At 37.1% G+C, this 22918-nt stretch overlaps 1 protein-coding gene across 2 annotated transcripts in view; it reads right to left on the reverse strand.

The window, feature by feature from the left end:
* The window catches only part of ZFPM2 (zinc finger protein, FOG family member 2), a gene marked incomplete at both ends in the record, with an annotated part of 311742 nt that overhangs the window by 231226 nt on the left and 57598 nt on the right, over nt 1-22918 (reverse strand). Inside the window, 2 exons of one of the 2 annotated variants that reach the window (XM_084280125.1) lie at nt 812-913; nt 16610-16768. In XM_084280125.1, coding sequence (XP_084136251.1) covers nt 812-913; nt 16610-16768 — 261 coding nt within the window. The remainder of the gene's footprint in view (nt 1-811; nt 914-16609; nt 16769-22918) is intronic. The other variant, XM_084280126.1, reaches the window with a different exon arrangement.

Genomic DNA, 22918 nt, shown 5'->3' on the forward strand with positions numbered 1-22918 from the left:
GAGTATGCTTGGCTTCAGATGTGCATTTTTCAACAGGACTATTAAAATACAGCAAATGTAACATGTTTTTAAGGTGCATTCCAGAGTCCATACCAATGAAAACATTGCATTGATTGCAACTGCAGAATTGCCTAATTGAGAAATAATATTTATTCCTTTGTTTCAGGTACTTCTATGGTACAACAGAGGTTTTACATATTTGTTTTGAACAGATACTTGGAAAGTATTCCCATGTTACCTTCCCATTTTATATCTTCGCGATGTTATACCTAAACCATCTTCACTGTGCATAATAGAAAATGTTACTGCAAATTCCTGTTTTAAAGTGAAGTTCTAGCACCTCATTGACTGCAATCCAAGTGTCTCTCTTTAAACTGAAATCAATGACCAAGTGTGCCAAATGATTTCTATCCAGTTAAAACAGGTAAACAATGTCCTTGAAAATGTCAGCAGATATCAAACCTATTTGTTCAGCTCAACATGTAGCTTAATACAACCGTGGAACTGAGAACTTACTGATAAATTTTAATCCTAAATTCTAAGCAGCAAAAACATTTTCCCTTATATCAAGCAGGTATGTAACGCCTTTTATGTTCAACTACTTACAAAACAGTATAGCGAAAACTGGTTTTTACTCAAGAACTTTATCTGAGTACTTATCCATCAATATCCTGGACTCCAAAGGATCATCAAAGAAATAGTTCATAAAATTCAATGCAAAGCATAACATATCTACTAAAATAATACAATCAAATAACATTGCAATCAAGTTTAAGGAATTTCTCTTAACTTTCAGTTGTTTTTTTCCTACCTGGCCCATCCCAGTCTTCAGTCTCCACAGCAAGCTGTCCTGGCTTCTCTGACCTTGCATCGCCATCAGATTCTGCTGGTTCCTGGATGCCTTCTTCATTGCCTGAAAAATAATCAAAGAATTACAATATTGACATATTTCAATAGCAAATTTTAGGCAGAGTTCCTGCAATATCCAAACAACTTCTTACATGCATAAGTGAAAACATATGGATGTCTACAAACAGAGAGAAAATGGAAAAAAAGCATTATTAGACACATAATCTTCTGTGAGTTCCCAGTGATTCAAACAGGCTCTCAGTATCCAGTCCTTCCAGTTTTGTGGAGAGAGAAATCTGTGGTCACTCCACATGCTTAAAAAAACAGAATCATAACTTGCACCTAATTCTGTAAACCAATGCATGGAAAGTCACAGAATTATAGAATATCCTGAGTTGGAAGGAACCCATAAGGATCATCAAGTTCGACTCCTAAGTCATTAGGTTTGTATGCAAAAATGGGAGAAAGACATCAGCTTCTTACTCCCCAGGTACGTGTGCTTTCATTTAATTAATGTTTTCTTTAATTGATACCCAACTGTTTCTTATGCATTCCGAATTAATGACACTCAGTACAAAAATACAGTCCGCTAAACATTCTGGCACTTTAGGCAACTAGTGGAGAGCTATTCTGTGGGATTTCAGCATTTAAGGAATTTGCCCTTAAAGGTCATAACCTACCAGCAAGTCCCTATGATAATTTTCTCCCTATCAAGTTTTATCTAAACTTTGTCTTCATTAACTATCCACTCTAAGTTGTATGCAGGAAACATGGAAAACTATGATAAGGTTAAATTTTTAGAGATGAGCATTTAAATTTGAACAACTCCATCTTGGAAGTGCAATTATTCAGTTAAGACTCTAGGCAAGCTCCATGCAAAAATACTTTGAAATAACCACTATAAAAACGACACTGAAGATGAGGTGTTCAGGTTTTGACACAAAATAGACTGGTCACAGTAATGTGTTAAATGACAACTCCAAGGGTTCACCTTTGTACTTTACGGCATTTGTAGACTATTTTTGAATTAATCATTCCAAGGAATACTTGGATAGGAAGACACTATGAAGAACAGGAAAATATAATCAAATTACACAATTAACTACCTCAGACAAATAGGACTGAATTATGGTTTATTTTTTTTTTAACGTTTTTTTAGCAATTGCAAAGGAAACTTCCTAAAATACTGTCCCCCACACAGAAATGGCAGCCCCAAAAAGCAAACACTCTGTGTTTTAGAATCTGAACATCAGACTGGTGATTTGACAATAGGAGATCAGGACAGAGCACAAAGCACAGCAATTAAGCAGTAACTCGTAATTTCTTCCTCACTCATGATAACAAAAGCTTTTATTAGCAACATAGGTAAAGAAATGTGATTACAGCAAACCATGCCAGATCCCCATACGTTATCACTGGAGCTATATTTATACCAGATAAGACTGTGACCCACAGTTTTCAAGTACATGATTATATACAAACAGTATAAAGTATTGCCTTCATGTGCACGTGATGTCTTGTAATAACACATTCTTCCTTACATTCATAAAACAGCTTTTCAAATCTTAAGAGCTTGGCAAACCAGTTCTCACACACACACACACAATGCTATGTTCACTCCAGACTTTGATGATCAAAATATAGTTCAGTGTATTTGTAATACTAAAAATATATTCCTGTGCATTCATAGACACTTAAAAGCCAAAAGACATCACGAGTATCTAGTATAATTGTTCTGTTAAGCACACCATATAATTTTACCCAGACATCTGAAGTTCACATGCTTCAGTTCAATCTCAACTTACCTTTCAGAAGAAAATCCTAACTATGCACATGCTGAAAAAGCTATCAGGTTTCTTATAATTAGTTTTAGCAATTATTTAACAAACTAACCTATTTCGAATTAGCATTTGTACAGCTATTCTGTAGTAATCAAGGAGAGGTCTGTTTTTTGGGGCACACAGGATACTTTTGCCTTCATATTTCTTTATAGCTGCTTACATCTGCAACAACTTGCTCATTATTGGAGAGAATTTTCCAAGATTCAAACCAGGCAAGACCATCTCTGGTTTTCTCCAAAATGGTGCAAAGCCCTTTACAGCAAGGGCAATTCTCATTAAGAGTCTCTAATTCAAACTGTATAATCACCATAGAAAGCTCAAAAATATTATTTGCATGGAATTTCCCTACTAAACAGAATGTTTCTTCTTCCTCTGTAAATGATACCTCTCTATGGACTAAATCAGAATAACAACAATTATATTAAAAAAAATATTCTTTTAGGTAAAGCCCAAGCATGGAAAATTTTAGCTCCAAAATATAAAACTTTTTCCAGGTTATAATATATGCAAACCTGGCATTGGCATGCAAATTTGAGCATTCTTTCAATCAATGCAACCAACCAGAACATCAAACAAACAAAACTATTCAAATTGAAAGAGGAGGAGAAACTTATGTGAAAAGATTGGGCTGAAGGGCAAAAGAAGGAAAGAATTACAGCTAAGGTATACAACCTACAGCACACAGTAATTAAGTATTTGGCAGATGAGAAAAGATTTGGAAATGTATGTTAGCAGATGGCTTAACTTTTCATTAACTTGGTTTTTCAGTGTTTCATGAAGTATGGTGTTACGTGTTTTTCATAATCAAGTTTTCACAAATTAATGCATGTCCTGTGCAAATAGAGTAGAACAAAATGTGCAGTATTTACATTAAGGAAAACTTTGTTTTCCATCCAGAAGTGTTTTCTTTTTTTTCACTGGATTTTCTATTATTCACCAACTGCCAAATCCACATATTACACACCTGAAATATCACAACACTGGTTTCTCCTGTTGGCCCACACTACTCTCCCTACTGAAGTAACCTGCAACAAACACTGTGTTACTGCGGACTTCAGAATCCATCAGTGAACCAAGTCTGTCCCAGGCTCAGCTGAGCCTGAGGTTGGATGAAAATGGACAACCAAGTCCATCCAGTTAGTGCTGGAGACACTATAACTTTAAGAAGCCAAAAGGCCGCTTAGCAAAAGTGCTGATAACAGAACACATCTCAAAGCTTTCTTCTTTTCTTTCCCCTTACTTAATGCTGCTTTAGCAGCTAACATTTTTTAGCTCAAAGGAGTTTATTTCCTTTCAGAATTTCTTTTCTTTCCATTGTTTACTTTTTGTTAATTCACTGTTTTCCAGTCTCAATAGGACTGTTCTTATTTATATTTATTTTAAAACTGATTACATTTTTCTTTGATTTACAGTTGTAAACATTTAATTGGATCTTTCTTCCAAGTCAAATCAATGCTTCTTGCCTTACATATACCACTCACTTTGCTACCGACCTGATGATACCTTTCTAATCCCATTATTTTGGCTCCTTCCCATGCTTATTTCTTCAATTTGCTGCTCAATTACATTCTGCATTTAAGTTAAAGGAGAAATAACTTTTTACCATCAACACCAAAGAGTAGTATAGAAGTACCATCAATGATAAATACTCTAAAATAAAGCACTAAAAAGAACTTCCATTTAAGTTTTTTCCTTCCAGTAACTAAGAGCAGTAAGTGAATTCTGTCCTTAAAGAGAACTTCATTGCATGGAGAAAAGATTGTAGGAGGAAGAATCTATAGTGCCATATAATACATCTAGTCATGAGTCCATTAAGCCTACTGGACTTCCAGCTATTTATATTTGGTACTAAAGCTACAGTTTGCACAGAATTCAACCCCTTTATACGTCCGAAAGTTAAGCGACTCCTGACTACTTCTGTAGGCACTCCTTTAGACAGGGAAGACAGAAACCTCTACGGTGACTCATCCTATTCCAGGATGTCTGAGACCAGAGATGGTGTCCGAGATAGATAGTTGAAATGAATCATCCTCTGAAACACACAGCTCTGACTAGGGGTCTATCTTTAGACAGTTAGGTGAGACAAATCTCTGCCTTATGTTGAAATGCTGAATACACAAAATACTGCTTAACTAAGAGAAAAGCAAGTCTTATTCAAGCAACTTTGATGGTGTAATATGAATAGAAATTTAATCTCGACCTTACTGTTTCTGAACAGCATTAACTCTTTCTGTTGTTCTTCAAAAACAGTTCAAACTTTGGGTTTTTTTTAATGTGGTTTTTAATATCCTAGTGTTTACCAAACAGATGCAAGTAAGCATGCAAACCCACTCTAATTCAAAGTGGTACAGTTGGCCAGGGAATCTGAAGACTGTAAAAGAGACATATTACCAGGAACATGACAGAGAACCCTAACATCTCTGACAAAACTGACAAGTAGGAAAGGAGGACTTGAATATTAACAAGGAATTTCACTTAATCTTTTTAACAAATTAAAGACTTCCCAATTTGTACTTAATCAGCTTGTACCACAAGTAGTTGCGATATTTTAAAGCAGCACATGGGTTAGCAGTTCTTCTCAACCCCGCTGTTTTAATCCGTGTTGTTCCTATCAATGTTAGGCTTTTACAGAAAGTCTCGTACAATGCAAGTATTGAACTTTCTTGACTAGGAATGTTACAGCAGCTGTTAGTCACTCTATAATGTATTTTGCAATCAGCTAAATCAACAACGTATTTTTAACAATGAACAGTTCAGAACTGACAGATCTACTTTCTTGTTCACAACTGCTTATCACAGCATAGATATCATATATGTTTGCCAGGTGCTTCCTATAGTTAGGATACCTTCACAGAAGCCGCGCACAAAAGATAAGGTCATAAAAGAGATGAAAAATGTGCAAGCTTCATACACTCATGGTTTTATCATCAGACAAAAAAAGCTTTGGGTGAAGGACTGTACCAGTCACAAACAGCACACGGCAGCTCCTCTTAGAGAACGTTAAGTTTGAAATTCAGGTTGTGTTCATTCTTCCTGGCAGTGTAAATGTAAACGTAAATTGTTAACATCCTAATACAGCTGTTCAAAGCAAAACACTTCTCTATTATAATGCATTAATTCAGAAACAAATTCTTACAAAGCTTGTAGCATTCTGTACTGCCAAAAGAGAAAAGAGATGCAATGGAGAGACTTGGGAAGTCCCTCACTGAGGGCTTTAATTCAGCAATGTACATAACCTTACGTACGATATCAGGCCAGCATGACTAATCATGAAGGGGCAGGCTTTCCTGTGGGCATGTGGGAAGGGGCAACCTACAGCAGCAGCAATCCGAGATCTAACCAAAGAAGGATCCTGTGACTGTACCTATGAACTAAATTCCAGAGCTTCAGAAACATTAGCATTCAAAAGTTGTCCATTGTTATTTGTTTTATCTAAACACCTACGACCAGCAACACACGTTACAAACACTGACCCTCTTGCTCCTGAATCCTAAGTAATGCACTGTAAGCTGAGAATCACTGCCAGGAACCTCTCTTCAGAACCAGCACTCCAGTAACTGACACAAACCACATACAACTGAAAATACAAATGCAATGTACTAAATTCATGCAATGTGATTTAGTTTTTGGAAGCACACACTATTCTTAGGAATACATTTAACAGGATGTAACTGTCCCTCTTGTGGATTGCCTCTTTTTACAGGATTCTATGTATATATTTAACAAGTGGAAATCTCAAATTTTTATGGCAATACAAGTTTTAAACAGATGCAAAATACTCCGGGTATAAAATAGATATAAATAATGCAGAAAAAAAATTCTTTAATTAAGCTTTTAGTATGGAATAGAACTCTGAGAACAAAGACACTAAATAAATCAGGAGGGATGTTTCCATACTTTGCCATATTTGGCATCTGGTGTGAGGACAAGAAAAACAGAATAGTGGCTACAGTGCTGTGCAAATGGGTTTATCCTACAAACCTTGTAAGGACAGGGAGACACAGAGAGAAAGCAGGCACAGAGTATTTGGTGCTATCACTCTGATATCACTTCACCTGATGGATATTAGAAATAATTTCACTGAAGCCCACCAGTCCACTGAGAAAGCGAATATACTCCACAAATACAGTAACTTGAAGAAAACTCTGGCCCTCAGATGATTGATTTGCTAACGTACCTGAAAGAAACCAGCATTCGTACATGTTAATCCACTGCATTTTATTTCAGATTATATTAATCGTCTCAGTAGTTTGCTTCTTTGCAAGCAATTATTGTTTTCTGTCATGCTGATTAACAATCATAATTTCTCCTGGGATAAATCTCATTTGAAATAACTGTGCATTTCTAGTTGCCCTAAGCACTCTCAAAATTATTTATCTGGCAAATGTCAGAAATAATGCACTTTCTCTTATGCTAACTTTTAGGAAAAGGTCTATGGATATCTGTGTCTTGGTCAGTCCCTACATGTGTGTAAGCTGTTAACTCTCCAACATAACGGTATAGGAACTATTTTGGTTCATATTAAAATAATCATTTTGTTTAACAAAATGACATCTTGACACAATGACATTTCAGCACAGTGATCATGTTAAAAAACAGTGTCAATTATTTCTAACTATTTCAGCTACGGCATTTTTCTCCTAGGATAAGACACTGCTGTGCAGCAAGTTCATCTAGACTCAGTATGACCTTCCTCTTTCTCTAAATGTTTGATATGTTCTCATTATCGCACTGTTTGCTTTTGAAGTCCTTTCAAGACAAGGATCACTCATTCAAATGTTTTCCTGCAGAACAGTGAAAGTGTTCTCTAAACTGTATTCCAGACTTTCCTTCTATTAATGAGTTTTATATTTATACTAATTTTTAGGGAGCAACTCTTCTGGTACCAGGGCTACAAATGAGTATCATTCAGATACACTGGCTACCCAAAGCTTCTATAAATTTAAAGGAAAAAAGGAAAAAAAAAAGTCTTAAATCTTTTGCATCTTTTCAATCTTTGTCCATCAAAACTTCAAATACAAGAATTCTATAACACATATTGAAGTACCAACCTGCAGTTCACATTTATGTAGCTCTAAGCACTTGATTAGAAATCAGCAGAAGCATATTTTTAAACCTATTTAGACACCCCAAAGAAAGACTGTTGCTTTAGTATAATTTTCAAAAACTATTTCACTGGAAATTAACAATGCATGAGATTGTAAAATACCTTGCAGTGGGACAGGGAGATGACTTCAGAGAAACTCTAGCAAGTTTCAAGCTCTCAGTTTGAAGACTGCAAGTTCCTATTTCTACTTAATTAAATAACAGTTCTGTTCCTTCCCCACTGCAGAAATAAGTCTCTTTGAGAATTCTTCATTCAACCAAGAAAGTATAATTTAATAACATGCAGCTGAAATCATTATCATGTACACATTCTGTTTTCATGTTATTTCCACATGGTGCTACATAATGAGTAGCAATATATATCTGTCCTTACAAGGTGAAAGTTTTAATTTACCTTGTTATAAGCAATTTGATGTATCTTATTTGAAATAATCAACACTTGGTGCTTCAGTATCAAAAGCAACCGATTCCCTACCACTGGGGGTATATTTACACATACATGCTGTATTACACATGGTTTGCAAAACCAGACTAGGCCTTCATGAGTCAAATTCAGGAATAGCAGTCATGAATTAATGTTTCTTTTTTCTCTCAGCCACCAGAATCTATCCAGCAATAATATTTCTCTTATCAATATTTATCCAATGATGTCATAAATGTGGCAGTTGCTTAATTTATTTTTTTCTGGTCCTTTGAGAGTTAAATTACTGCCAATATCTCCACTGGTGATTTATACAGTACACAGCTTGTGAACAACTCTGCTTTTTGGACCTGGGTTGACAATTTTTCAGAGAATGCCTCAAGCTCTTCAAAAGTATCCAGAATTTTTTTGTCAAGAACACCAAATTAGACAAAATAAAAAACCAGCAAAATGGACTTTTATTATAAATAAAATTAGTAACAGATGTACAGTATATATGAACTAAGAACATGTGGTGAAATTTGTCATTTATGCATTTCATATTTTAAAGCAGATTACCCTTATTAATTTGCAATTCATAGTCTGTCAAATTTGAGCTCAACTTTAAGTCAACCCAAGTTCAAGTTTTGTGACTTTCTAGAAAGGGGAGATTGCACTCCTTGTTGTAACCAAATAATCCCTTTCCTCACAGCTGTGACAGAATTCACAATTTCATTGTTCTTAACCAAAATGTGCTCACTGGAAAGGCTGGAAGTGCTTTGATAAACCTTTAAAGGTAAGCTGTTTAAATGTTTTTCTCACCTCTGTAAAATTCTGTATGTTTAAGTTTTCTATTTGGATCTCTGTATTTATTTTTTGAAACATAGCTTGTTACGTTTATTCTTGAGAGAGCATTTTCTGCTTGATGACCAATTAATTTCTTGATTAAAAGAAGGGTTTGCTTGCCTAAACGAGGTCAAATTTTTATCCCACTGAAGTTGATGTTCATACTGACATGGACTTCAGTTGGACTGAAAATGTGGCTCAAGAGGTTTACATATGGGTTAGCAGTAAATAGAAAATGGTATAGGATAGACAATCATGTACTTGTTATTCTGCAAGACTTTCTGTGGTCTCAAATGCTGGTTGAAAAAAACAAACAAACCACCCCAACCTTTTAAGATATCCCCTTTCTCTTCTAGCAAGAAATCAGGTGGTCCCCTGAGCTCTAGTAACAGTAAAAAAATGACAAAGCATGAGAGGTAAAGCACAAGGCAAATGCTGAAGTTCAGAAGAAAAAGGTCTTTCATCCTGCAAGGATCCAATCTAATTTTGACATAGCACCCTTCGGAGGCTAGTATCAGAGAACCCCCTTCCTTTCTTTGCCTTCTTTCAGCATCTGACAAAAAGTGTGGATGATGCACAGGATTCCGTTGTTTCAGATGAACAGGACACAGATAAACCTGTGGGAACCCTCCGCTCTCTGGAGAACACGAGAACCTGACACGTGTTCACAAACGTGCACAAGGGTCAGTAAGAAGTAACTCGTATTTTCGGAAGGAGTAGCACTGTGAGTTCTTAGGCAGATTCTTGTTATCCTAGGAGATGAAAATACATCATCACACACACTTGCCCTCTCCTGTCTCTGCTTACCAAAGTGAATTAATGTGCCCTTCATTTACTTGGAAAGCCTACATAAATAAAATGTAATGAATTAAAATAAATAAAAAAAAATAAAGGAATCCGAGCTCCAGGAGTATTGCCAGGGAAAGATAATGTCAGGCGCGGGGAGGGGGGGGGTGTCTGGTGCCAAGCAAAGCCGAGGGCTGTGCAATCACCTCTATCAGTGCTCTATCAGTGTCTACACTCCAGCCAAATCCAGAGAAAACAAGGAGTCAAAGATTCAGGTCAATAAGCTTATAGGCGATTTGCACAAACAGCTCCTCCAGCAAGGTAAAAAACAAAGTCATATTGGCTTTTCTTTTTTATTCCTTCTCTTTGAACTCCCTGGTCCAAACACACCCTGGAAATGTCAGTGTTATATGCAAGAATTTAAAGAGCTGAGCTTCTTAATCCCGTTAAGAAATAAGAACAAAGTTGCCTGTAAAGATCTCCTTATTGAGCTCAAAGTGATTATGGTATAGCTGCCTTATGCTGATCCTACTTCCACTTGCTATAGCAGAAGAGGTAGAAATTCGTCATAAAATCCATTACTGGAAAGGAAAGAAACATTATTGATTGAAAGGTTTCTGGTTTATTTAAAAAAAAAAAAAGAAGAAAAAAACAATGCATAAATCTACTTTTTTGATCCAGAAACAGAAAATAGCAAGCATATTGTTAGTCATTACATGCCTAAAATGAAAGAGGTAAAGAATATTTACACAGATGCACAGAGGTATACACACACAAAGTCATGCTCCAGAGGAAAAAGGGCCACACAGATACCATTTTCAGGATGTGAAGAGTTTGGCTGTATTTCAGATGGTTCCATGATAGTTTTGCACATAAGTATGAAGGGAAAGATTAATGCACAGAAGAACGTAGCTTTATATATGCTTTTCTTAGACGGAGAATCACACTGCAGCTGTTTCCCTGAATCTCAAGCCTGGCTGCACAATCAGGTCACATGGTTTAACATAAAAAAATCCAGTCTTAAGCTGGTCTGGCAGGCTAGTGACAAAATACTGTACATGGGCAGAAAACCTGGATCAGGATCTGAGCTCATCTCCTCCCTGCCCAAGCAGAATATGAGAATAGAGCAGCATGTCCGCACTCAGTCTGCAGACACCCATACATTATTCCCTGAGTTCTCTTCTTGCCAATTTAGGCCTGTTTATGAGTTTCGGACAGCACTGGATTAATTGGATTCCTTTCATCCCCCTTGCCCACCCCGCCCTGCCCCCCAAAAGACAAGCAAGGAACTGCAACCACTGTTAGGAACCACAACATCACATCAACATTCTGACTTGCTATGGGCATACATAGCAGTTTGTGCTACAGATCCTAAAAGCATTGCATCATGAAACAATCAACATTCATCCCACCTTATGCATTCACCGTATTTTCCCATGTCACCAACACAGTTAACAGTGGGAACCAGAAGCCGTTTCCATTCCAATCTCCCACAAGCATTTTAAGGCCACTGAATCTCATTCCACTGAGGGCTGGTGCCAACGCTGCCTGTGATGGAGTAACTATGGGAAGACTGGGACACGAGGAACAAGCACAATAGCTGTGCCACAAGCAAAGAACGGGCGAATTGAAAAAAGCTGTGCTATTAAGCACATCAGCAAGAAGTGGACACAGAATCACAAGGTTGGAAAAGACCTTTAACATCATCAAATCAAATTGTTCCCGTCCTATGCTAAACCATCTCCCTAAGTACCTCATCTGCTCTTTTTCTAAACACATCCAGGGTCGGTGACTCAACCACCTCCCTGGGCAGCCTGTTCCAGGCCCCGACAACTCTTTCAGTAAATTTTTTTTTTCTAATATCCAATCTAAACCTGCCCTGGCACAGCTTCATGCCATTTCCCCTTGTTCTATCTGCTGTCATCTGGCTGAAGTGATCATCGCCCACCTCTCTACAACCTCCCTTCAGGTAGTTGTAGCTGGTGATAAGGTCTCCCCTCATCCTCATCGTCTCCAGACTAAACATCCCCAGATCCCTCAGCCCCTTCACCAGCCTGGTTGCCCTTCTCTGCACTTGCTCAAGGACCTCAATGTCCTTCTTATGGTGGGGAGCCAAGAACTGGACACAGTACTCGAGGTGTGGCCTCACCAATGCCTAGTACAGGGGCACAATCACCTCCCTAGACCTACTGGACACACTATTTTTGATACAACCCAGGATGTCATCGGCTTTCCTGGCCGCCTGGGCACACTGCTGGCTCACATTCAGCCTGCAGTCAACCAACACCCCCAGGTCCTTCTCTTCCTGACAGCACTCCAGCCAGTCTCCCCCAAGCCTGTAGGGCTGCAAGGGGAAGCTATGCAGCCTTCTTTCTCTAATTATCAAATATGTACATTCCTCCATTTGCATCTTCTGGAAATGGTCCCACGTTTTCCCTCTTGATTACAGTCCTTCCTCCATTTTCTTCTCTTGCCTCTTTCCATCTCTGAACACAGCTACTTAACTATCTACTAATCTCAAGTGATCCCTCTCATTGCTCAAGATAACTTTTCCTTTGAAAGTTAATCCCTCATTGAACACTTCTGCTAAGAAGGTCACAAGGAACTGTAATTTGTTTAGCCAGTTCCCACCCTTACAATGTAGACAAGGCTCCTATTCTCCTTGCTGTTCACAGGGAGGCAGAGGTGTCACCTCCATATGAGTATGGCAAACTTTCTAAGTAACAGATATGAAGATTGTTTTATTTTTTGTAAGGGTATCTAGGCAGGATGACAGCAATCAGAGACTAAAAAGCCAATGACAAACTACTTCACTGCTCAAACAAACTTGATTTAGTACTTTGCTTTTTGTCCCATCACTTCCAACTTCTTGACATTTGCACTGTTCTGCTCCTTGAGTTCCCTTCTTGTATCTGCCCTCCTGCTTTTATTACTCCAACATGTCTCTAGTTCACTTCTCTTGTTAACATCATCTCATTTTCCTATTCCTACGTACAGAAGACAAAAGTCAATCTGTACGTACTATCTACTACCTTCCATTGTTGGCTTTCAGCCATCCAGTCTATAACTCTTCTATAACTCAAAGGCCACAAGCTGACCAAATGCAATTCATTCTCACCCAGGCCATCTCCTGCCAATTTCTTTGTTTCAACTCCAGACTGAGACCTGTGAGCTCTGCAATGGAAAAACACTATGCCCATGTTATTACTATACCTGTTTCCAAAGTATTTTGTTTCTCCTCATTTCACTGACAAAATTGCAAACAAATCAAAATTCTAGCAGCCATTAATTCTGAGACTCTTCTAAAATATTCATCCTTAGAAAACTTTGTCCAAAAAGTTAAAAATTCACAGTTGCAAGCTTAAACCAATTCCTTAGCAGGTTGCTAATTTCCATTTTTGCTTTTAATATTTACAGACTGTTCACTTCTTCACATTGGAGTGTAAATTAAGATTACATAGGAATAATTATTCACATGTAGCAAAGTTAATTGTGGTTTTGTGGTGTTGTAAAAGTGGGGCGAGGTGGAATTTTCCAGATTCGTCGTTGTAAAAGCCATTAACGAGCAAAAGGAGAAGGGAAAATAATAGCTAAAAGTCATAATTTTGAAAACTGAGAAGTTGTAAAATGACATGTAGCTCAATCAATGTGATTAATTTGCTTCACACTTTGCAGAGGGTTTCGCCTTCGCCTTCTAATTCTGGCAACTGTTCTGCTGAATCAATCTCACAAACCCAAATTAATAAGGTGGGAATGACAAGTATGGCTTTATAAAGGTTAGCTGTTTGCAATTTAGACAATAAGAGACGGCTCTCTGCTTATAATATGATCAGGTATAGTTTGACAGAAAAACCTCTTCAGTCAAAAAGCCAAAGTTATCAAGTTGTGAACTTGCACATCCTCAACTTTCATTCATCTGAATAAATTGTAAATTTTTGCCTTCAATGCAAAGTTTAGATAGTTAAAAGCCCCTTTTTTTTTTTTTAGGGTGATGCTTTATTTTATGTCTGGGGAAGTACAAAAAACATACCATGGATGAAGCCCCACAAACACCTCATCACCAATATTTGTGCCATCTGTTGCCCACATCTCTTGAGTCCTGCAGGAAGTCCCACTACTCATCTGTCTTCTTGTTCTGGTCAGCTAGGAAGGAACCCCAGGGGAGGGAAACAAGGACATGGGGCAGATTAATATTTATATCCACTAAAATCCCCTTACTTCCTAGAATCTTTAATGGTCCATGCTAGCATAAGGAAAATGCAGAGATAGTATAAATGATTCCCATGCCAATTCTGATATTTTCTGGGAAAAGGAAAGTAACTGCGTGAGAAAACACAGATCTACACTTACTTTTCCCTCCTTTGCAGATATCAACCATTTACAGGCTGCCAATAGTGTCAAAGAGCAAAACAAAAATCAGAAAGTCAGACCCTCAAACCAGAAATTAGAATGCATTTATTTGCTCTCTAACTTATTTGTTACATATCTCATTTTCAAGATTTTATTCATGATGTCAAAGTACTGGGGGGAGAGGGGAGAAGTTTCTTTCTCACACCATCTTTGAATTTTAATAGTGAAGCACTACGAAGAAACAAAGAAGGTTATGAATGATTAACAGATTCCTAACAAAAATCATGAGCATGTCTCACTTTTAGTATTTAGTATATAACACCATCACAGACCCTTCCAGTAAGAAAAGCGCATAAAAAAAATTAACTTGCTTTCCAGAGTAGTTTTGTCTTATTGGGTTTTATTCTCAAAAAAATCATATGGGGCCTCACACTAACAAGACTTAAGATATGATGCTGAAGAAGCAGGACATTCAACAGAAAATGAGACATTAAAAAAACAATATATTTCTCATGTCCTATTCCATCCTTTTCCAGGGATTTCTCAACTTACTTCAAAGTGGGACTTTCTGTCACACTGCCTCAGCTGGAAGTAGATTAGGGGTTTTTATGTGCCCCTTCATCCTCAGAAATTTCCTTTTCAACTTTTCTTCTGCAGCAGTTGCAGTGGATAGGTTTAAGATTCTTTTATAACTACAATACACTTGGAAAAAGAACTGCTGGGAGTCAAAGGAATTCAGCTTGAAGAATTAGCAGTTGTCCTTAATAAAACACGTGCTAATCAAGACTCAGATTTAAATGTATTTCTATTTAATTCCTGATCTTGTTTAATACAATTGTCTGGATTCAGTGTTCCCCCTGAAAGAGGTATTCAGCAAAGGAAGGTGCCAAGATAACTTTAAATTCAACATGAATTCGCAGTATCGATTGCTGTAAAGAAAAAAAAATCCTCTGTTTTTCTGAATTTCACCCGAAACAGTAGTATTTCCATTGTTTGCCCCAGGAAATGCCACAAACACCACAGAGAAAGAACTAAATCAAATGTTTGTATTGACAGTGGTGCACAGCCTTCTGCTGCTGACAGAAGGAGCTCAGGAGATGCCACTATAACAATTATGCAAATAGTGGTTTAAACAGTTATATAGTAATGCTGGTAACAGGAACAGTATTTTTTTCAGCTAATGAAAAAGGTGTCTGAGAGGCACCTGAGCAAGTGATGGTGCAGTAATTGCAGTATTCCTTTACAGCACAGTTACAATAGCGCTTAACTTCCTCTGTTCGCAAAGCGTTTCCATTCATAATCTGGTCTCTGGCACTTTGCAGCAGAATTTGTAGCAGATGAACTCTGAGCTACTGACTATGCTGCTTTGATCTGCTAGGATGGCTAAGTAAGTATCAATAACCTGTAGCGCAAAAAGTAAAAATTTTGTCAAGTTTCTAAGCTACATAGAGGCCATGCAGAAAACATGTTCTCCAGCCTTCCCCATGATTGACCGAAGACTCTGTAGGGAAGATTAATGTTCTGCAGTTGTAACATTTGAGTATTCAAACAGGTTTACACTACCTAGTCCAAGACAGATGAGAATAATACAAAAACAGGAGCATATCAAGCTATCGTGAGAAATTTTATGTAGGTATCTGGGCAAAACCCAGAGAGACAAATCATGGATATCCAAATGCCTGAGGGGGCGGTGGGCTAACAGAAGAATGTCAGCAAAACAATTCCAGCTATTTGATAGGCATTCTTACCTGCAGAAGACAAACAATAAAGCAATCAAGTGTAAATCTGGCAGGAAGAAGGTTAAATCGATGCTCTACATAACAGTACAGTGTGCTTTTTTCTGTCAGCTGAATGGAAAACAGCACAACCTTGCAGACTGAACACCGGGTAAGAATGAATTGTTGTGGCTTATGCTAAAATACATTCTATCTTCAAAAATTTGCAAGTAACAAATGCATCAAAAAGGCATCTGCAACTTTAAAAGTTATCCTTTCACAAATCAGTAGTTTTCCACCGTGCATAATAAGTTTTATAATAAGCTCAATTTTAATCCGAGAATCTACAGACACAATCTGTTTTTCTAGCAATATTTCCTAGGCAAAGAAGCAATGAACAGACATGCTGCATTGCCAGCTTCGGATCTGATAATAATTGACTTCTGAGGCCTGTTCTCTACAGTTAAATACGTAGAAAATAACATTCTTGGAGGAAAACATTAAAGGCAAGATGATTCACCATCCTGAAAAGTACATCTTCCAACACATTTGAATATTTACCCCTTGCCAGATTGAATTCCACAAGCGGCTCCTTTTTCTGTTTTTAAGGTACTACATTATTAGGACTTTTCACACATTTTAAAACCAAAAAATCTTTCGACCAATGGGACACAGTTTGGCCAGTATTCCCTCAAGAGGCGGGCTGCAGTGATTACCTTTATTACAAAAGTATTCCACTTCTTCACAGCTCAGATTTTCAGGCTCAAATTCTGCAGAAAAGCTTTCCTCCAATGGAAAGTCTTCTTTTGAGACAGTATCATTTTCCTCAGACAGGCACTCTTCTTCTTCATCCTCAATGGCATCCTCAAGGGGCCCTTTAAAAAGAATCAGGAACACTGTGGCAAAACCATCTAACAGGACAATGTGAAATAAAACCTTAGTGAACTTGTAACAGGAGGTCTTTAGCTAGTTCTTCCTTCTACAGCTGTGTTCAGCATTTATTAGAATCAGAAAAATAACATTTTATGGAAATTGAAATTGAAAGTGACTTTTCCTGATGACTTCAAATCCGAATATGGAAGGTTATTAATAATATGCATTAATAATACTCACACATGGAGGTTTTTCATTAGTCATCAGGCTCTAATATTAAACACAGACAGTTGTAACAATGGTAATCAAAGCTGTATTTGTAAAACCACGTAAACACTGAAGAGCCTTTTCTTGTTTGTTCCTCATTGTTTCTTGATGCTGAATTACAGTACTTAATAGGTTCCCTTTACAGGCTTAATTTTTTGAGTTAACAGGACTGACAACAGCAAATTACTACAAAGGGACTGACTGTGCAAACTTCAGTTTATTCTGCTGTTTTGCTGCAACCACCACATGATGGTTTTTTAAAAAGAGGTTCGTATTATTTGTGATCATTCCTTTGCTGAACTCCTTAACAGACTCCCTGTCAGTGGACAGAACTCAGACAGACTACCACTTCATTTCAGAGGCCATCATGGCAAATTACAAGCTGAGGGCTGGAGAAACATATGGCAGTTACAAAAGCAGGGCACGAATCCGAATTTGAAATGGCAGCCTGAGGTCTTTGATTTTTCTAGTTACCTAGACGTACTATCACTACAGATCCTCTTCAAGAGCCAGTGTCTGACAGATCTATAATACATAACACCCAGGTTACCAACTGGGGTGTGCTCAAAAATAAAAGTTCCTCCTCTCCTATATACACACACACTTCACAATCATTGGTTAATAGAAACTGTTTGCTAAAGACATCTCCTATGCAGGTGTACAATTTTACCCCAGGTTTAAACAGAGATTTGAAATAACTGAACATACTTTAATTTAACTAAGATTTTATTAAATGTCAGTATGTTTCAAAATCCATCTTAAGACTGGATTTCAAAAGAGAGATCTCATTATACATGGTTGAGGCTTGGAAAAAATTACATATTTCACTCTCCAATGAAAGCACAGCCTCATTTATAATTGACCGAGTATTTCTTCCTCAAAATGAAAGCTAGCTAGCTAATGAAAAAAAATGTAATTTGTATTTATATGATAGTTTTCCAGTATTAAATGCACTATTCCTATATAATCTATCAAGCTGAGATACAATACATAAATGATTCCGTTGCATTCGATGAAAAGGAAGGGATACATTTTTAAAAGAAATCAAATATTGGCTACACTCTAATTTTATGTAATTTATTGTGAACCAGTGACTACCTACATTTATTAAAACAGGAAAATTCACTTTAGGCAAGGTTGTGTAATTCTGGGTTCAGAGGAATACAACGGTTACTTTTTATTAAGATTGATTGAGATTCCCAGCTGGGATTCCATAAATTAATACAGCTCATGATCTTTCATGGAAATACGACTATTTGTGTCAGCTGAGAATCTGACCAAATGAACCCACTTTTGTGGACACATCCTCACCAACACTAGGTGTCATTCAACAATATATCTCCTAAAATAAGGGGCTATTATTATGGCTGAAGAAATAAAGATTCTCGCTATCAAAGTATCCATTACTGTTAATTGCACTTTCTAGCCACCTTGGGAAAAAATCCAGCAGTTGCATATGCACAGGGAGTGAAGAGTGGATATCGTGCTGTATGGAATGCAGAACAAAGCGCTCACATGCACTGCAGCCATGCCCTGTTGCTAAACCTGGGTACTTTGGGCACCTTTCCTGTTGTCTGGTTTCATGGCAGAAATCAAAGTACAAGGGGTTTCCAAGAAGTTGTCAAAAAATACCACTCAGATGTCACGGTATTATTAACATGTGACATTGTCTGTAAAGACATTTACTGGTGTGTACTCCTGGGAACATCTGTATATATAAACTAGGAAGGAAAATAACAATGAAACAAAAAAGATGCTATTTTAGGAAAATGTAAATTTCTGTCATGTATAAACATGGTTAAATAACATGTTTTGCATCATTTCAAAAGCAGCCATATGCCTTTAATAAATTTTCCAAATATTACAAATTTGGGTGGAAAAAATGCAAATTTCAGCAAAAGCTGTTTTTCTGCTGAATGACTGGCTCTTTGTCATCTGACTTTTCCAATAAATGTCTTGCAAAATATAGCAAAAGCAGTATAGCTGCACACAGTCTAATAACACTTAGGTCTGTTTCTAGATGTTAAACCAGTTTGTTTGATTAGGTCACCAGTATGTAATCATCAATCTAACAGCCACTGTACTTTAAGAAAAGAAGTGCAGCCAGTATGCTTTCATTTGCAGCCATCATGGAAACACACACCTTAGAATTTCCATTGACACTGTTTCCAAGAAGGCAGAAAACAACATATGCACTGACTCACAGCCCAAGTTCAAACCCCTGTCACCCTCTAGGCTGGAACTTTATTTTTTTAAAGAAATCTAAGGCTAAAAAAAAATTCTTGACAAATGCTTCCATAGATGCATCTGATAAACAAAGAGGTACATAACGTTTCCTAAAGTTTCATGTCCAACCATTTGAATACATAAATGTAAATGCTGTCACATCAAATGAGCTTGGAGGTATGCATGCACCTACAACTGGTTTTCCTTTGTGTATGCCAACCCTCATCTAAACCCTCCCATACAAAAACCAGTGATGTCTGTCCAGTCACATATGGGCACGCATCAGAGCTTTATGTAAGAGTCCACATGAGACACTGCGGTCCAAAAAGCAGCATGACTTTTGTTCAAATTGAGGGACCGGTACATAAATTGGTTTTTAAGTTTCAGGCTGCTGCTGCCTTGTCTAATTCAACCATCTACAATCTGATCCTTGGGAGAAACTCTGTCTTATTCAAGTTGAGTTGTCAGTTATTTTTTAATTGTTCAAATACATTCAGCTCATGCCCAGAGCTATAAACTGGTAACTTCAAGTGATAACTTTAACTAAAGAGTAAGGCATTGTTCAACCGGAGTAAGAGAAGCCCAAAAGAACAACTGCAAAACTATTTCTCAGTGGCTGGTTTCATGTAAACCGAAATATCAATGCTTGATTTCTGCAGCTATTTTTAATTATCACTGCAATAGAGAGTGGGCTAAAGGAAACAGCAAAATCAAAAGCCACTTACTAGTAAGTATAAGCAGATTAAATTCTGTATTCTTGACTATCTAATTACTTGGACATAAACAGAGAATGAATAAAAATAATTTTTCAGAATCTGACAATAATGATTGTATGGAATTACATATCCTTGACTAACTCAAGCACATAAACTCTGCAGGTATGTCTGCCTAATTTGGACACGTGCTTCCTGCTATCAGTAAATCAAGTCAGCTAGAGAACCAACAACTTCTCTGATTCAAAAACATATAGGTCAGTTTTCAAAGTTTACTAGCTTCTCTATCTAGGGAATAACGAACACAGCATCTACTCAACTTCTTCCGTCTTTTAAAATACTTAAAAATGCAAACTCATACAGACAAAATAAATGAGCCTTTAAAAATAACAGCTTGCTTTTTCATTCCCAGTTGCTGTTACATTGATACATTCCCTGTCTGAATAAAACTCAGTGAGTTATTTTAGCACAATACCTTATTTTCCACATTTCTCTCAAATTTTTGAATCAATTTAACAGTATTATACTCATTACATATACCGATCATGTTATTAAGCACCTACGGCATGACATGCACTGTGTCTGCTTTTATTTCAACTGAAACAGGGTGAAGGTCCCATCCCTGTTCTGAGGAAAAATGCTATTCAGTAACTGCTGATGAAGTATGACATTACAACCAGCAACTTCCATAATGACACAGCAATGCAAATCCAAATAATTCCTACTACTGAAATTTATCTGGGTGTCACAGTGATCTGACAGCAAACACCTCTGAGATACGATTAGACCCTTAAATAAAACAGTAACATTTCAAACTGAAATGGTTTAAGAATTTAGTCGAATAGTTAATTCCAGAGACATGTCTAGATTTTTTGTCTTCTCATTTCAGCAATTCTTTTCCTATTAGCACTTTGTAAAAGAATGTGATGTAATCTATGGAGTGGTGATTCTGAAATGCTTCAGATTAGCTGCATGATAAACAGTTAAGAATTCCCAGGCACATTAGGTAAAAACTCAATTTCTACTCTTAAATGGGGGGTACTGAAGGGAAATTAAGTTTCCATTGCTTTGTTCTAGATTTTGCAAGAAGCCCTGAAAAAACTATTGTTTCCTTTGTAAAACAAGCAAATACTTGTCATGTATACAACACAGGATATTTTGACAGGTTTGGTAGTTTACAGAATATTTATTGATTTGACCATAAATCTCCAATATTTTGTCAAATCACATAGACAAAAAAGAGGCAGTAGAAAACAGTACAATTAGTGGCAGCAACGAAGGAGTCCACATGGCAGAAATGTGTACGGTTTAGTGGGCACAGTAGTCCACTTTGAAAAATCACCACATATAATTTGATCCAAATAACAATATCTGCCGAGGAGAGACTGACGAGTGAGCTGCATGTGCCTTCATGGAGAAAATTACTTCTGATTGAGGCCACTTGGCAGTGTAGCATGGGGAAATCTAAACTGTGCTCCCTAATTTGTACCAGATTTACAAACACTCAAGCACATATTTTTTTAGTACTATTAATGTATTATGTGCTAAAATAAGTAAATAAATCTCTCTCGAATAGTCACATACACCAACCTAAATGCAAACGTATAGATACAAACACAAAGATAGCTAGCTAAGTGGCAATCTTTACACAATGAGTAACAGATGCTACTTCAACACTTGAAAGGATAGGCCACGTTTAGCAAAACAAAACCAACACTGAAAGAATATTAATAACGTGGAAAAGTATGAGAATGAACCACTAAAAAGGGGCTTACATTCACTTTATGATGGACATTTTTACTATGACAAACACTTCCCCGAACACAAATTTAAACAGCAGAACTCCTGAGCGTGTTAGTCCTGGTACAGCAATGCACGAATCCAGTTTAATGGTACTGTAACCATAATGAAATAACTGAAATTCAATAACATTAAGTTAAGTTCCGTAATCATTTCTCACAGTCAAATTCATCACACTTCTCCCTAAATGAAACCACTTAAATGCACGCTCAAATTAAGTACATGCTTATATGCTTTTCTGTCCAGTGCTTTGCGCTTAAAATGCATATAACCCACAGTGGGAAAGTATCATTGAAATTATTATCTCATGAAAATGTTAAGTGTTTAGCTTCCTTCCCACCTACCAATACTCACCTACATTCCCAGAGCAGCAACATAAATCAGTGCTCTTAACAAATTAAGAATGCTTCAGAAAGCCTACAATACTTGACAGTGAGTGCATGGGGAGAGGTTAATGAGTACAACTAGTAGTAGTAGCATTAAATAATAACAACTCGGATAAATCAGAGAGGCCTGAAATTCACTGGATCAACATCATGCATTTTGCATGTTCTGTGTGGTTCATCCACTATTTCCTAGGAAAGCATGCTGCCACACATAGATTATCTTTAGCTTACAGTAAAAACCCAGGTCTCTGATTACAGAGGGAAAACCTTCAGAAAAATCAATCCATTTTTCTCCTGTTTCTAATAAAGACATTTTCTTCTAAATACAAACAATTACATGAGAAAACCAGCAGGCAAACACCTTCTATTGTTTCACATCTGGAAGACACAGAGGAAACTTTTTTCTAAAAATTCAGTAGGAATATTACAAATATAAAAGGGGGTTCAATTTATTTTGGTTTAAATATGGCAGTGGGGATGAAGGTACCACATGGTAGTTCAGAGTTGGTTGCCTTCTGGGAAGATTTCTATACAAGACCTCTCCGCTACTTCTTCAGAAAGTTTTACACGACACTATAGAAAATACACTCCCCAAATCCTCGCTGGGAAGCTGTCTTTCTCTTGGGTTTTGTAGAATGTTTTTTAATTGTGCAGGCTCAAAAATGTCACAACCTGTATGTTCAAGCAGGGTGGAGACATTGACTGAACAAAATACTGGAGACGAAGCAGTAAGAATAAATTTTCATTTTCTATCAAGCTC

The sequence above is a fragment of the Gallinula chloropus genome, assembly GCF_964237585.1.
Source record: "Gallinula chloropus genome assembly, chromosome: 2".
In the NCBI taxonomy this organism is placed as follows: Eukaryota; Metazoa; Chordata; class Aves; order Gruiformes; family Rallidae; genus Gallinula; species Gallinula chloropus.